This window comes from Triturus cristatus, chromosome 1_1 (assembly GCF_964204655.1).
Source record: "Triturus cristatus chromosome 1_1, aTriCri1.1, whole genome shotgun sequence".
Lineage (NCBI taxonomy): Eukaryota > Metazoa > Chordata > Amphibia > Caudata > Salamandridae > Triturus > Triturus cristatus.
In genome coordinates, this window is record NC_140579.1 from 528,791,362 (window position 1) to 528,808,738 (window position 17,377).

Below are 17,377 nucleotides of genomic sequence, written 5' to 3' on the forward strand. Positions count from 1 at the left end.
CACGCGGTGCGCTTCGCGCTCCGCGCGCCCACTTTACGCAGTTAGTGCCGTGCACGCACGGTGGGCACGCGGTGCGCTACGCGCACCGCGTGCCCACGTTACGCTAGATGGGCCATGTACGCAAGATGCGCTTCGCGCACCGTGCGCACATGGAGGACATATGATGCACTTCGTTTTGAAAGGTAATATTTTAATTTTTCGTATATGTTATAAGCCATGCACAAATGGTGCCCTTCGGGCACCATTTGCACACGGGGTGGAGAGAGTGTGGATAATTTTTTTTTTATTATTATTTTTTTTAATATTTTAATTTAACTCATCTTTAATAATCCATGCACAATTGGTGCCCTTCGGGCACCAATTGCACACGGGGTGGGGAGAGTGTGGATAATTTTTTTTTTTTTATAATTTTTTACCGTACGCGTACGGTAAGCGTAATCGGCGAAATTAGCGAAAAAATTAAAATTCCGTTTTTGGCCTTGGGGGATCTTTGGGGACTCCCTCAACATTGCTATGTGTGTGGGAGCTGTCTAAACAGCCCCTTTACATGTTTTTGTGCTTTATATTTTAAACATCACTCTCAGTGCGAGAGAGAAAATGGCGGCCGCCGCTTCCTGGTTTCGGCCGATTCGAATGTTTACTAAGATCTAAGAGCCAATCAGAATCGCGCTCGCGCACGCCACCGTACGCGTACGGTAAGCGTACCGTAAGCGCACCGTAAGCTGGCTCAGATATATATATTGATTTAAAGGCTATTTTCTCAGAATCTACTGAACAGATTTACACCAAACCTAAAGAAGGCACTTGACCTGAGGACTACCTCTCTGCCAAATTTCTAGTAATTCTGTTCAGCCGTTCGGGCTGTAGCCCTGTCTAAAGGTCCTATGGAAAAATGCATGGGAAAAGCGCGTTTTGGGACCCCCATTTTATCTCAGCCCCCGCTTGACGAATCCCCCCGAGACTTTCAGGGAAGGAGCGGAGCGTAGCGCCCCACATATTTTGAAAAATTCGCGAGGATTCGTCGACCGGCGCCAAAGTTATTCAAAATAGAATGTTGCGGATTTCCTATGGAAACGTGGTCCTAACTATAACTACCTACTGGCGACCGCCAGTAGGTAATATATATATATATATATATATATATGTTTCTCCAAACACTCTGTGACACAAAGGTGTGGTGCACACTCGAGTTGAACAAATCCAACTTTACTTTATTTTCGTACCTGGCTTGAGAAACACGTTTTGGCCATGACGGCCTTCGTCAATCTGTGATATATATGTATATATACATATATATATATATATATATAAATATGTGTGTATGTTCATGAATAAAACCCTCACGACCCACATCCCACAGAAATGACAATCAACATCTTTTTTTCTGTTGTCTTTTCATATTTATTTGCAAATTCTTCATTTAACTACAGAGGAGAGCCTGTACAATGTGTCTTCGAACTTCATTAACATATTACCATGTTATCACAAGTTTTTAGATGCATAGTCTGTCCTGTATTTGAGAAAAAATAATTAATACAAAATTAATTAAACAAATTAATTACGCCAGCCCAGCTGTTTACAAATGTTTTCTTTACGTATAGGTATACACATAATCCGAGAATAGGTAGAATCTCTTAGGAAATGATAAGTGCCTTCACAGAATAATAAATCATAAGCAAACAATGATATATTTTAACAAAAAATAACTATTTACAATATGCTTACTCTTTTTCAGAGCGGGTCAACCCCATTGATGTTCAATGTCATGATCAGGAATTTCAAAATAAAACTCCTCAACACACTTCATGTCCCCTGGCCATGCTACATTCTAATGGCCACTGACGCACTGAGCACAAGGTATGGGATTGATGAAAGAAAGTGGCCCATAGTCTTTACCTCAAGTATGTCAATGAGCCTCATTTCTACCAAATGACAACAAATACGTTTAAGAATTTGTGGTGCACTCCAAAAGGCTTGGGAGGAGGAAATACAAAACATATATGTCTTTGTAAGGCAAAATATGACATGTTATCCTCTCACACATCGTTAGCTCGTCCATGGAAGTCCCTGGTTTGATAGCCCTGCCCTGCCAGTGGTTGCTTTCTCCATAGGTGGTTAATGCACAGCCTCATCTCCTGCCCCACATACATAGCTAGTGAACAAATCTATTTACAATGCTATTTACAATATTAACAATAAAAATAATAATGGTTTACAACAACCTACGTAAGCCAAAATATCAGCTCAAGGTAAAAGCGCCTCAATAAGTGGCGCACACAATGCTGCCCTTAAGAAAAGGCGAGGAGTCTGAGAAACACTATACAGGAGGAAGACAATGCAGCTCCTTATTATGTCTTCTATACCGGCACAGTCACTGCACTGAAAGACCCGCTTTCGTTTAGTGCAGGCTATGCCCTGTTTCCGTTTTATGAGTGTGCTGAGTCTGATCAGCTGAGTCCATGTGGCGCACGTACTCCCGCGCCCTGAGTGCTGCCCACTCAGCTTTGGTTCAACTGTGTCTCCTCCTCTTTCCAGCCGCTAGAGTTCTTGCCGAACTTGTACACCAGCCTTCTTCCATCGACTCGCTCCAGGATTTCCCGCTTGTAGTAATACCTATAAGTGTCAATAAAGCAGTGCATTAGAAGGGTGGTTTCAATTTCTAATTTGTTTGGTCTGTGGTGGTATTCTAGTAGCACTTCATGAACCTGGCCTAGCTCCAAAGACAGTATTCAGGTAATCCCATCCACCAATATGGTGTATTTGAGGATGTAAATGGGTACCCTGACCATTTACAGTCTCACTCATAGTGGCAAGTTTAGGTGTTTTTTAATATTCCAACTGCCCTGGTTACCACAGAGAATAGAAAAGATGGAGCGAAAATGGTTTTGCAAAACAATTTTCAGATTCCAATAGAGAAATTAGAACATAAAAGCAAAACTTACAAAGTATCTTAATTTCTGTGCAATCTAAACTGTTATTTGAAAATAACCTGAAAAGTTCCTCACTAGTGCACATTACCGATAGGATGTTGTTGTTTACTTAGTTACAAGGTGGACACCAAGCCCGAGCTTCAAAGCACAGAAGGTAAGAGAATGGTGTTTTCTGCTAATTTTTAATGAACAGAGGAAGCTTTCCGAAAGGATTATCACGAGCCAAGTTTTAAAGCCAGTTTTCATTTAATTACATATTTATTATTTTGCTAATTTGATGCTGTGTTTTTTAGGCGAGTTTGGGCCAAATGCAAAGGTCGGTATAATATTTTGCCCTACATCATCTTTTATGACAGAAAAAGTGCAAAAAGTTTCACAAATACCATTTATAGGCATAGTTGCCCTATTGCCAGGGTCCAAAACGACCCCAGAAGTTACTTCATGGTGTATAATATGAGGACTACTTGTAAGGGCAGACAATGGGTTAAAGAAATGACAGAGAATACGTGCCTGATCTATAATTGACAGTGGGTGCATTTATGAGCTCTTCCACACTTTGCCGCTACAATTTTACAAGCTACCTGGTTATGTGTGATTGATGTGTCATTTACCCAGCGTGCAACTTTGCAGCCCCATAAAAAGACAAAACTGACAGAAATAAAATATTGGCGAATGACTTGACATTTTAGGGCACAACTTGTCTTCTTATTTCAATTTGACGGCATTGGCCTAAAGTATCCCACACAAATTATACTCTGTGGGACAATACAGAGGTATTGGGTGGGAGAAACTGATACGAAGACAATACTCGGCCAATCACCTATAGGGTAGGAAGCTATGCGTAGGTGATATAAACCCGCCCCATTGATATACAGCAGGTTGTGCTGTTTAAAGTCCTCTGTCTACAAACCAAATGGAAGGGAGGCGGGAGAACCAATGTAAGGTTTTGTGATCTTACCTCATGGCCCGGCTTAGTTTCTCGTAGGTCATGCTGGTGTTCTTTTTCTTCTGCCCCCAGAGTTGAGCAACTGCCTCCGACCTCAGAAATTTGAAGATGCCATCACTGCGATCCTCCCACTTCATTAACCCCTCGTTCAGTTCGGGGTGAATGAGAATGTCGCGTATAAATTCCCAAAGGTGTGACCCTCTGGCTGCTGCAAGATGAAGAGAAGATGCACACGTTAAGACTCATACAAAAGGCATATATGTGTCACTAAAATATAAAAACGAACACCTCACTACAGCATAATGGGCAGAAATCCCATAGGATTGCTTCTAGAAGGCTTTATGGGACATCTTTCTGCTTCACAATGCCAGTTTGATAAAAGCTGTATTTAATCCAACACTCCTACACTCTCACCGTGATATTACATTGGAACCTGATTTAGGATTAGTGATACCAGCAGTACAGGAAAGAGTAAGGCATGCTCATATGACATGTTAGGAGAGTCAAAGTTCGAACCCAGGATGATAACTCATTGAGATGAGTAGCCTACAGAAGAGGCTAACACTGCAGGTTACATGGATGAATTCTGGGTACTGACTCAAAATGTCATGTTTTCAAAGTCGACGAGAACGAACTATGTAGCATCCTACTCCAGACTTTGCACGGCAGTGAAACGTTTTGGGAGGAGAACTGTGCATTCCAATCTGACCAATAGCAGAGCCTTGATTTAGAAACAAAAAATGAAATGCTAGGATTGGAGGTAACTAAACAAGGCTCCGTGCATGTATTGACAATCTTTTGGAAGAACTGGTATAGGGAGCTAAATACAGAGGAGGACCTTTCTCCCTCTTTTAGCAGAATGCATCTTTCGTATGTTACTACAGAATAAATGCGCCCTATGTTTCAAAGCTGGTGTAGAGACCTGAGTTTACCTAGATGTCATGGGACTCAGTAACCAGTAAAGCCCTGCTCCAAGGTTCCTATTCTCCTAGATCAGGGGTACTCACAAACTTTCTCTCGGGGGCCAAATTTACAGTGTGGTTTGTGGCCGAGGGCCGCACCTGTGGGGGCGGGGTCAGTGGTGGAGGGGGCGGGGCTAGAGCAACTAAAAAAAACTGACCATGAGGTTGAACACAGACCCCTGCAGCGGACGCAATCGTCCACTGAGCCACCAGACCCAGCATACACACACACACATATGTATACAGTTCATTGGGGATTTGTCCATCAGAAGAACCGCACTTGAACACAAGCTGCTTTTCCCCACAAGCTTTTATTAGGTATGGTTCGTCGCGCTTGCCTGTAATTATTCACACCTGACTGAGCCCGACGCGTTTCGATGACTCTCTTCCTCAGAGGCTCACACAGTCAGTAGTATGCGAATGAAAGTTCCCCGAGTCCTTGTTTGGCAGTATATCGTACGCAACGTGCTGTCTCATATAGAGCAGCCCATTTGGTCATACGACATACTGCCAAACAGGGACTCTCTCTCTCCCGGTCTCACTCTCTCTCGCCCGGTCTCCCTCTCTCTCTCTGTCTCCCTCTGTCTGTGTCCCTTTGTCTCCCTCCCTCTCTGTCTCCCTCCCTCCCTGTCTCACTCCCTCACTCTCTGTCTCACTCTCTGTCTCCCCCTCTCTCTGTCTCCCCCTCCCTCTGTCTCCCTCCCTTTGTCTCCCTCTGTCTCCCTCCATCTCCCTCTGTCTCCCTCCATCTCCCTCCCTTTGTCTCCCTCTCTCTCTCCCTGTTTCCCTCTCTCTCTCCCTGTTTCCCTCTCTCTCTCCCTCTCTCTCTCCCTGTCTCCCTCTCTCTCTCCCTGTCTCCCTCTCTCTCTCCCTGTCTCCCTCTCTGTCTCCCTCTTTCTGTCACCCTGTCTCCCTCTGTGTCCCTCTGTCTCCCTCCCCCTCTCTCTCCCTCCCTCTCTCCCTCCCTCTGTCTCCCTCCCTCTCGGTCTCGCTCTCTCTCTGTCTCCCTCCCTCTCGCTGTCTCCCTCCCTCTCGCTGTCTCCCTCCCTCTCTCTGTGTGGCAGCTCGGGATGAGACAGCTTCCCGGGCTTGGGTGGGTTTGGGGAGGCCGCATTGTGAGGCCGCAGGTAGGGCAGCACCAGCGATGCTAGCCTGTTCGCCACAGAGGGGTAGGAGCAAATCGAGGCTCGTGGGCCCTGGTGAGAGGCATAAGAGATGCCTACGGTGGTGTGCGGCCCGCAGAGGAGAGACTGCTGAAAAAGCAGGTCCTTGCGTTGCTGTTCACTCGTCTTATCTCCCATCGAGTTTTAAGGGCAGAGGATCTGCGAGAGGTTGCTTGGGTAACACAGGCCATCAGGCGCGCAACACCCATTGGACTCAAAGGGCTTCAGCCCCCCCCCCCACCCCCGTCGCGTGTGGCAGCCGGGATGAGACAGCCTCGCTGCGCACACACAGCCGCACCCGAGCACTTCACAGGTCTTTAAAAGACCATTTGCATGTTAATGAGGCCTCGCTGTTTCACCCCTTCTAAGAGGCCCTGCAGCGCCACTCTGCCTATTGCTTAAAGATTCAGGCCCCCCCCCTCCCCCGAAATCAGCTCCACTCTGCCTAAAGCTTAAAGATTCAAGCCCCCCCCTCCCCCCGCCGCCGAAATTTAGCTCTAGTTGCGCCTCTGCTTGCAAGGCACTGGTTTTGCGGATGCTTCTTTACCCAGTGAATGCGGCCCCCGAGGAATAACAACAGGCGGAATTGCAGTTGATTGCCAACGAGGGCCGCATGGAAAGGGCTGGCGGGCCGCAACTGGCCCGCGGGCCGTACTTTGAGTACCGCTGTCCTAGATGATCCCCAGTTCAGCGGCCCTCTTTGTTTCACTTATTCTGTTGAGTAGTTGCAGCATTTGTTCACTTCAGTCCAAACGATTGTGGTAAATTCTTATGGCATGAGGCCCAAAAACCAGTAATAAATATACATGTGCACATGAGGACAGATGGAACTTTACTGCCAAGTGTATATGAACATGCATGCTTGTTTCATTTTTCTCTGCCGGGATTTTTTTCCCTCTTGTAAATACCTTTGTCGCTATCAGGGGTGTTCCCGTCCCTTTCTCACGCTGGATACAGATTCACTCTTGCCCATCACAAGCATAAATATCCAGGTGTATTTTCAAACGTTTGGGAACACAGACACACTCCAAGGTTTGTGGGTGTTCAATTCATCTACTTTGCAAGGGATTCCTCACCCAGGAGCATCAACCGTTTTCCCGGGCTCATATTAGCTCCCACACAAGATCACATCATACTGGTGCAGGATTATTGGTGAGTGCATCAATTTCTGAGTATACAGTCAGGTTTTGAATTGCAAATATGAATTTTGCTTACAAATGTTGACATTTGCAAAACTTGTCTGAACTTTGGTGGGATATGGTTTTGTGAGTCAAGCCGACAGTGTTCGATGGTTTGCAAAAGAAAGACCAGATTAAAGGCTTTCGTGGTTGATGACATGGGACCCTCCAATAACGCAATATGGGCTTCGACTTACTGCCACAATCTACATCCTCATACACTCCCTCATGAACCCCAGCAGTAGGCACAAGCACCAGACACCGGAGGCATCACTTACAGTGCTTGTTTTTCTTGCTCTCCAGGCAGTCCCGGTTATCCTTGATTATCTTCCTTGGTCTACCCCTCTTGCGTTTCTGTTGCTTCAAGATATTTTCATCAAAATTTGACATATCTATTCAAAGAGGAAAGGAAAGGGATGAATGTTAAAATAAAACTTCCCATCTTGGAAATTCAAATAAGCACCACTAACAGTCAACATTTCATACAGGTGCAATATATAGTTATGGGGTGTATTTTTCATTGTCAAACTGTTATTTTTAAATTAACACTACTAAAGACTATATATTTTTTATTTTTACTGCATAAAACCATACAGTTTTCAATGTGTTTGACGAAATAGGCAATCCTAATATATAGGGGGAAAAAACTAAATGATTATTATTATTATTATTATTATTAAGCATTTGTAAAGCACTTAGCTACCCCATTTTCATATATGTCAATTCGAAAACATGTAGTCTTTCTAAACAAAATGACTGAAAATTTAAGCAAGGTTTAGAATTATTGTGATGTTTAGGCCAGCGTTTTGGCTTTAGTCTTAGGGTCAGGGCACAAAACGTGTGGCAGTTTTATGGTAAGTATTAGGCTTAAGTCAGGGCTACATTAAAGTTTATGGTTAAGTTTAGCATTAGGCTTATGCACAGAGCTTAAATTTGGCTTAAAGTTAGCTTTATCTTTATGTTCAAAGCTCATGGTTAGTGTTAGGCTTCTGGTATTTTGGTTTAGTGTTATGTTTAGAATTAGCATTAGGGCTGAGATAAGCTACACTGTTACTGTTGGGTTATACTCAAAGCTAGAGTTAGTTTTAGGCTCAAGATTACCATTAGTCTTAGGATCTGGGTTTAAGGAGAACTTTAGCCTCACGATCGCATCATTTGTTTCTTCATATTGTATGTATTCTGAAATCAAATTTTTTTGTTTTTAGTTATACTCGTTGCTGCCGTGTTTTAGGTTCTTTCAATGTTTTGCTTCAATATATATCTTTGTAAGCTTTTCATTTTAGGTATTGTGTCCTACAACTGTTTTACAAATAAGCTGAATAAGACCATTTTGTAATCATTTGATCTCTGTAAACGTGAGGGGCAATGAACCGACTCAAACTCAACCCTGTACCTATTTCCTCTATTATAGCAGAATTTCCCTACTTTTACAAGACCAAGAAGTTGTCTTTCAGTCAACTTTTCCTGAATCATTTAAAGAGGGCCTTCAGTAGAATTCAAATGTGCCAAAAAGTGTTTTAGATTTATTGATTATTCCAATGAATGTTTGCATTGTACATATAAGATATTTATTTAATTTACACTTCTAAATTGATTAAATGTGAAACTATAAATCCAGTGATGAAATTAATATATTGTACATGGGTAATTTTTAGGTGGTCTTGAGTAGAGGTAGGTGTGTTACGATGTGCTTTCCTAAGCCGTGCTATGTTACGGACCAATATGTGTGCCAATGGTACGTCCCTCAACCACCCCTACTGTAATTGGTTTGTCCGAAGTCCCTGAAGGCGACATTAGAATGTTGGTGTGAGATTGCATGCTAGTGGAGAGAGGAGTCAGGAATAAAGGACATTACTCTTACCTTCTTGGAGTTTTTATCTTCATTGTATCAGGGTGTAACTCATGTAATTCAGTATAGCATAATCACGCAGAATTACCTACAAATTACTGAAGATTACGTATGAAGTACGCAAAAATGCCCCTTGAGTCCAAAATGGATGCAAGGATGCAGTTTGCGCTAAGTAATAGCACTAAATGCAACTGAACACAAATAGTGAGCCTGAGTGGCTGCTCATGCTCACTAAATGTACTCTTGGGGTAGGATTTTCCCCCAACTTACTAATGACATTTAGTGCTGTTTTCATAAAGCAAAATGCACCCTTGCGTACAAAATGAAAGCAAAGATGCAATTTGCACTAAGAAGTAGTGCTAGATGCAGCAGAGCACAAATAGTGATCTCCTGCTCGTGCTCACTAAATGTGCCCTTGCTGTACTTTTTTCCCCAAAATTACTCTTCAATACTTGAGAAGGAGTAATTGTGTAATTATTGGTATTTCCACATCAAAGAGATTTGCCGAATTACTGAAATTACTCCCATTACACTGGCGTAATTGAATTTCCGCGCAGGCCCAGTCTTGAGGCTGCTGAAGAGTATGTGCACTGTTACAGGGGAATTCTTTTTGACATCCTTAATAGGTTCCTTCAATAGACATAGTAAAATTGCTAAACATTTGAAATGATCAATTACAACGTTACTAGTAGTGCTTTATAGTGTCACTCAGGCCTGGTATCAATGGGGTGCCTCTTCTTGTATCACAATCTGGGGGACGTGTCCATGCCTAATGTTATACTTAAAATAATGGATACCTGCAGATCAGTGTTTTATTGCGGGGCTTATGTCGCAGTTGGATTTGACACTCTTTTACAGTTGGGTGATAATATAAAATCCTCAAATGTATGGGAGAAATGCCAAATCCAGGCAGATGTCAAATTCTGTCAAGACCATCTCGAGCTGTATTCAAGCACACGATACAGATATGGCCTATTTATACAGCATGTTGTAGGCTTTTACTGGACTGGAAAAGTCCCTTGGCCACATGTGGAGACAATGAGCTCCATCTTATTTGGTCTTTCTTTCCCTGACTTGAGTATAGATTCCGACTGCTCTATGTCCTCGCACTGCTTTACTTAGATGGAACATTGAGGATGCCTGGTGTTACCTTGTGCAGATATTGGAAGCCACTCACCTACTGAAAGGTCAGATTTGGAGTCAGCACGTTCGAGATCTGATTCACTTCCACCAGAGCCATCAGAATGGGGACTGTTGATTGCCACGCCTGTTAAGACACAAACAGCCATAGGCTCAACTTTATGACTTCTTCAGCAGTGAACGGCAAACATTACAAGACATTGAAATGGCGACTCCTGCTCTAGAACTCACAGTTCTGCCTCATAAACTCACAAGTTGAAATATCGCATTTTCATTTGCCCTTTTACAGCTTTCTGCTTTCATCAACAGAACTTTCCAGAAGAACTGCGAAAGCAAACAAGATGTTCAACCAACATGTGGCTATTGTAAACTGTTTTACATGCCAGGCCCATGTTTTTAATTAAGCAAGCATGCAATAGAAAATGTGAATCTTGGCTGGTTCCTCTAAGCCATGCATGTGATAGCACAATATAAAGCTATGTATCCATTTTTGGAGCGTCTGTTGTCTAGAGTCAAGTCAATATTACTTTAGGTTGTATCAACGACGTCTTAAGCAGCACCAAGAACTACACAAAATGCAGAGCAGCATAAGAAGATAAATGAAATGACAGGCCTAGAGAGTAGCAGTTTGAAGGCAAGCATAAAGGAAGAGACACTTACTTGAGCTGGAGCCGTCAGAGCTTGAGGAATATGTCTGAAGGTATTCGTTTTCAAACGCGAATTGCAGATGCATATCCCATAATGTGGAGCCATTGGTGGATGTCTCGATGTATGAAAGTTCCCCATCTGCAAATAAAAAGAGAAACAACATGGAAATGGTAAGAAACAAATTCCAATAAAACAACCTTGTAGAACAAAAACAAAGCTCTTGACTTACAACTGCACTAGAGAACTGCACAGCGCAATAGAAACATCTTTACTGTGCATGATATCATTATCTTATAGGTACATATGTAGCTGTGATACACTTAAATGCTTTCGCAGGAGCAAGTTCACACTCAAAAATATTTGAAATGGCTGTGCAAATATTTAACATGCACAATGAGCAGTCTGTGTGAGGTAAATGTCCATCAAGGGACCAATTGGGCTGTATCCATGGGAGAATTTGCGATCATCCACATAACATAAATGTACAAACAATGAATTCCATTGGGTTCCTTTATGCAGTCAATGGTTACCCCAAAAATCTGACAAGAATCTAGCCTGTTTGTACATACTTTGGACATAGCAAAATACACACTTAAATATGTCATTCTTTCAGATGGGCAACTTCAGCTGCCCAAAAAGGTTGGGCGGAGCCTTGAGCCAGTTGGAGTTCTGATGTCCCTATGTAAAACCACATGCGGCAAGTGACCATAGGATATTTCCCCTCAGGCAACAAACAGTAATAGAACTTGCCAGCTCCCGTCACTCCAGTGACAATGGTGAACGCTCTGCTGAATTTCAGCCGGTGCACTCACCTGAACTGCTGTTTTGGCTAAAGGTGTCTTGTGGTTTATCAAATTGTACATCATCAGGGAAGATGTCAGACAGCTGCTTCCAATCTGAAAGGGAAGCTGACAATGAACACAAATATAGGTACACATCCCAACTTCCATTACTGCGACATCTGGCTTGCAGACAGGTGCTGAGAAGTGGTATCAAGGAGACAGGTAATGCTCAGCAAATGACTTACATAATATATGAGCACCATACAAAGCGTTCTGTGAGCAAAGATGGCACCGTGACCCTAACCATTCTGCAGCATTGGTAAGAGCAGCTGTGGCTGTCCTTAGGCACCACAAAATAAGACAGCATTGCAGTGGATGTGAAGACAACTCATACGTGTAGTAGGATTTCAACTATGAAGACCCTCAATTGCAGACCAACCTTATACAAATACTACATACATATATACAAACATACAATCCTACAGTGGTGCTAAGCTCCAGGCTTCCCATCACAAAGGGGAAGAGCCATGCACACATTCTAGTGCAGATATCAGGTAAAGCGGAAATCTCCAATTGGGGTACAGTAGTCTTGCTCTATAGGCGCCAATAGAAGTTAACATTATGAGCAAGGCGTGACCACTACACAAGGTAGAACTACGCAAAGTCTATGTTCACTGATGCCAGTTCAATGCCTTTACACATTTTCCCACCACCCACTCAGGCCCTTAACTCTAGTTAACAAGCACATATTGCTTGGAACACCTGCTTCTGCAGTCAAATTGAATATCACCAACTTTCCTTCCACATGCCTTCAGGATCGCTTGAAAAAAATACTCACAGCTGTTGAGCTCCCAAAGGTGGCTGTAGAGCTTTTCCCCAAGACCTCTGAAGAGGGTGAGAAAGTACTCGCGGCTCAGCTGGCACAGCAGGTTCCCATCCATGTTGCAACAGGTGAAGTCAATGGTGCTGGCGTCCCACTCACTCTTCTCCACGTGATAACCGATCCATTCCAGCACATGCTGCCTGGTCCAGAGCATCGGTAGCTCACTCGACCAACTGGACTTGTCTACTGGGGCAGCAAAGCTCTGATTAGTGTAATAGTTCTCTTGCACTATTGCAACTTTCATATTGAGTATTTGGAATAGTACAGGCATAGGGACAAGAAGCAGTAGAACTCTTTACAGATAATTTTTTTTTTAACTGAAGGAGTGGATGCTGTACTTTAAAATAAGCACTGGTTGAGACCGGATTACAGAAGCAATGGAAGGGTGCATGCAATTGGGGTAGTACAGTTGCTTTTCATATATGTGCACTAAACACGGCTACATGCTGCCATCCGGCACCTACCTGTCAGTTCAAAGGGTAGATCTGCGATGGACAGTGAGAGGACATTCTCTGCCTCGTAGGGCGCCTGCTCCTGCATGTACAAAATGTTTGCATAGTTGTTTAGGATATGGCTCATCTCACAGGTGGTGGACATTGAAGCGCCTATCAGAGAGAAAAGGACACACGTCAGTACGTGAAATAAATGACCAATGCTGCATCTTCACTCTATATTGTCACTAGCTCTCTAATTATGTATTGAGCGAAAAACGTAATGTAGATCGGTTTCTATATCGACCAACAAAAACATGTATATCCCAAAAATTAACTACAACGGTATCATTAAGGTAAATACACTGTCTAGATTCAATATTTTTATAAGTTGATAAAAACTGAATGTCTTGACGTTATACTCGAGCTGATCTCTACTGTAACAGTGGACTTAACAGAAGTGACAATGTTTGTTTCTCTCAATCCCTACAGGTATGGATAAAATATCTGAACGCTCCTACAGCTGCCTTCAACCTCCCCAAAGAGTTCCTTCTCGCAATTTGTTTTTCGTTCGTAGGGCATTAGTGTTGTGTGTGGCTCTCATCCAATCCTGCTATTGTCACCAGTGTGTTTCTGATTGCTCATGCTTGTGACGTCACACCATTGAAATACGTAACTGAGGGTCCCCGCCGTTGTGTTACAGAGCTCTGCTAGATGCCAGTGGAAGAATGGCAGGTGTTGTCTTGCCGTCTCTCCTATCTCCCCTGACCTCCTGGATTCCTGCATGTCTACTACCTCATGCGTACAACATCCTATGGGGCATATTAACAAGCCAGGCGATAAAATTATCGCCGCTTTAGCGGCAGTTACTGGTCTTGATAATATGCTCTATGGAATTCCAAATGAAACCCATGTTAGATGCGAAGGACATCTAACATGGGCTTCAATTGGAATTCCATAGAGCATATTATCAAGCCCATTATCGCCGTTTTAGCGGCAGTTTTCTCCCGCTAAAGCGGCGATAATTTTATCGCCTGGCTTGTTAATATGCCCCTAGAGAAGTAGTGGATAGGGTCTGCAGTAGCGTTTCTCATAAACATCACACAGAATGAGAGTGGGGAGCAGCGTGCCTAGGGAGGTGCGGGGGAATCAGAGTGCTGCGTATCACTTTCGTTGTGAGGAAGGGGCGAGCAGGTCTGAGGGAGGTAGAAGAGGATGACAGCACACTTATTGTATTAAATAAATATATGAAACTTTGAGGGATGGACGGGGAGAGTCTCACGGGAAACAGGTATATTTTTATAAATAAAGCAGAAAATAGGTTGTGTCTTTTTTGGAGTGCATTATATTTTGTCGAGGTATCCCATTGCCCGTCTCGCCTCCATGTGACTTGAATCCCATTACTGGGAAACATGACAGCTGCCATACCTTTCCATGTTCCTTTCTACAAGTTATGATAGGGTCACATACACAGTCATTTCCAAGTGCACAGTTTTGTAAATCCAGTTATTCTCTGCTCTGGCACCTCAGCAGTCATGGTGGTAGAGCTGTAGAAAAAGGGTGTCATTTGAGAATGGGTTGAGAACATGGGGCCCTATTTATAAAGGCCAGTTCGATCATGAACAAATGTTGATGACCAAATTGAACTCTTTTACACCTGCCAGAAATTCACAAATGGATTCCTAGCAGGCGTAACCACATTATAGGGGTGGAGCTCTCCACTACAACTGCAGAGAACTCCACAGCCAAAAATCCTACTCAATGGGTGGGAAATAGGAATTTGAAGGAGTGGTTTGCCATGGAAATTTTGGAATGCACACAAACAAGCACATTGGTGGTCACTCCCAAACTCCTCTCCCTCCTATTTCCACACTCGAAATTGTAGCAATTGTACTTGCAGAGCGAGAAGGAAAACGGGCCAAATGCCCACCACCACCTCTCCCATTTGGTGGGGTTGCAGGATAAAGGCTTTCTCTACAGGGAAAAATATTTTGCCTGCTGAGAAAAAAATCACACAAAACGATGCGTTTAAACAGATAATTCTGTTCTCCCATCTCGACCCTGGAGACCTTCACACTGTGAGAATGGAATCAAGCGTAAATGTCCACTTGACCCTACCAGGTGTACGTCTTAAACCCCGCACCAGGTACAGCGTTCAAGGCATACTCTTTGGAATGTTGGTGAGAAGGTTTTTGGCGGAGGAAGATGGCGACCGACTGACATCACCGCGAGGAGGCTCCGCTGAGTCTCCCCCTACGAGACGGCATCGAGATGCTGAGACATTATTGATGATCTTTTTAAGCAGCAGATGTACGCAGAAAACTAAAGGCAGCAAACTTTACTAAGAAGGGAAAAGAATGTGGCAAGAAAACAGGCTCGTACAAAACTCACCTCCGCTTCTTATCGTTGTAATCTATCCCTACCGCGAGGATGCTGTTGCCGCTCGGAGATCACGGATGAGAGCTGACCTGCGTGAATCTCCCTTGGTACAGCGGGGCAGCGGAAGGCGGCTTCACAGGTGGTTTGAAGCGGAGAAGACTCGCCCAGGGGCTGCGTTGTATTCATCCCGGGAATAGAGAAGGATCAAGGTGCAGGATCAGCGCGGAGATACTTGGACGCATCCAGCGCGCCTGCCGACAAACTGCCCAAGTAAGGATGACCGTCAAGGGGGCGAGAGCAGTCAATGGTAAGACTGCCCTGGCACCCATACAGACAGCGCAGTCAAACTCCTCACTTGCACTTACTCGTCTAGGGAAGAGGATAGATGCTGTGAGCATGAAATGCAAAAGTGGGGGTGAGAAGGGTGATGGTGTGAACAAGAACCCACAAGAGAAAGATCTAACTTCCAACCCCATGGGGAAAAGAGGCAGCACTCAAACACTTAAGGAAGCTACTGGCTCACAACCCCTAATCTCCAGTAGCTTTGCGGTAGCAAGTGGGCCTGTAAACAGTGTGCGGATCGACAGGCAGAATTTTGCCACCTCAGCAGGCTCCGATATTCCTACTTTTGATGGCGTAGATCAAATAGATAAAATCCTTACCAAGGTGCCAGTGGTCTCGGCGGCAGTTGACATCAATGGCACTGATGGCACCGATGGGATCATGATTAGCACACACTTATGTCCCTCTATTCTAGCAAACACCATGCCCACCCCTAATGATTTTAAGGATACTACCGGCAGTGCCACTCTTCCTCCACCCGTACCACACGACAATCGGACACTTACAAACTGGAGCCAAAAAACGCCCGATAATCAGGATAAGTTTTACTCACTAACAGAGGACTCCGAAATGTCAGATATTAGCATTTCACTGTCAAGTGGGGAAGAAGGCAAGAAGTGGTATAGTAGTCCTAATACTGATACCCAGAGATCTAAAATGGGCGCTAAAAAACTACTTAAAAGGAGAAGCAGAGACCGGGCGCAAAGAGGCGATGACTTATCTGAAAACGAGAGTGTTAGAGAGCTGAAATGGGACTACAACAACACCCCTCTCACTCTAGCCCCAGCTGCCATAGCTTCGGGGGGCACCCCATAAAGTAACATTTCAACAAGCATTGGCCACGGCAGCTATAAAGTGGGAGATAATGGTGATCCAAGAAGCGAACCTGCCCTAGCAGTTATTCTGCAGTCCATTAGAAGCTTCCAGTCAGACAGTCGAAGATCCCGCATGGCAGCTCAAAAACTACAAGGGGCAGTCAGAAAGGTTGGTAAAACCTGTGCCGATATAGCGGATTGAATGGCTATGGTGGAGGGAAGGACTGAACAGCTTGAAAAAGATGTGACTACGCTTCAGAAGCAGCAAGAGGAACATGAGGGGGTGGTAAAAGACTTGATGTGGAAAATGGAGGAGCAAGAAAATCGACAGAGACGCAACAACCTTCGCTTTTTGGGAATTCCAGAAGGGGCAGAGAAGCATGACCCCAGGAAGTTTATGATTAACTTACTGAGAGGCGCATTTCCAGAGCTACAATCTTGGGATCTGGATAGGGAAATTCAAAAAGTCCATAGATTCCCCCTGTTTCCTGGCAAACATGCATCAACATCACAACACCCTCGTGCCATGCTCTTATTCTACGGAAACTTTCTTCTTCGCCAAACCCTCTTCGATCTGGCCCGGCCAACAAAGAAGCGAACATTCGAGGGAATAACATTCCTTACTAGACCAGATTTCGCTCATGCCACAGTGGAGCGCAGGTGGAGGCTTCGGCAGCTCTTTGATCCATTTAAAAAACTGGGGGCCGAAGTATATCTGCAGAACCCTGCTAGGCTGAAAATAATTTTCAAGGGGGTCATCCGCAGTTTTGTTTCTGAAATCCAGGCGCAAAAATATCTTGAAGAGCTCTCGAGACATAATTAATATAACTTGTGACTTATGAACTCTTTGATTATACGGGAGGACGCATTTCTCAATGTCCCTAGTTAATAATGTGTTAACTATAGCTATAATAGCTTACTGTTATTAC

The 17,377-nt window shown here is 44.0% G+C and overlaps 1 protein-coding gene across 9 annotated transcripts in view; it reads right to left on the bottom strand.

The window, feature by feature from the left end:
* Nucleotides 1-1,377: 1,377 nt before the first annotated feature.
* The window catches only part of ELF3 (E74 like ETS transcription factor 3), a 41,514-nt gene continuing 25,514 nt past the window's right edge, over nucleotides 1,378-17,377 (bottom strand). Inside the window, exons 1-9 of one of the 9 annotated variants that reach the window (XM_085643120.1) lie at nucleotides 15,304-15,324; nucleotides 12,946-13,086; nucleotides 12,437-12,667; nucleotides 11,629-11,724; nucleotides 10,829-10,954; nucleotides 10,206-10,295; nucleotides 7,458-7,571; nucleotides 3,889-4,084; nucleotides 1,378-2,613 (exon numbers count right to left, since the gene is read on the bottom strand). In XM_085643120.1, coding sequence (XP_085499246.1) covers nucleotides 2,499-2,613; nucleotides 3,889-4,084; nucleotides 7,458-7,571; nucleotides 10,206-10,295; nucleotides 10,829-10,954; nucleotides 11,629-11,724; nucleotides 12,437-12,667; nucleotides 12,946-13,078 — 1,101 coding nt within the window. In that variant the 5' untranslated portion in view covers nucleotides 13,079-13,086; nucleotides 15,304-15,324 and the 3' untranslated portion in view covers nucleotides 1,378-2,498. Of the gene's footprint in view, nucleotides 2,614-3,888; nucleotides 4,085-7,457; nucleotides 7,572-10,205; nucleotides 10,296-10,828; nucleotides 10,955-11,628; nucleotides 11,725-12,436; nucleotides 12,668-12,945; nucleotides 13,087-15,303; nucleotides 15,325-17,377 lie in introns of those variants that run through there. The other 8 variants (XM_085643119.1, XM_085643126.1, XM_085643121.1 and 5 more) reach the window with 8 other exon arrangements.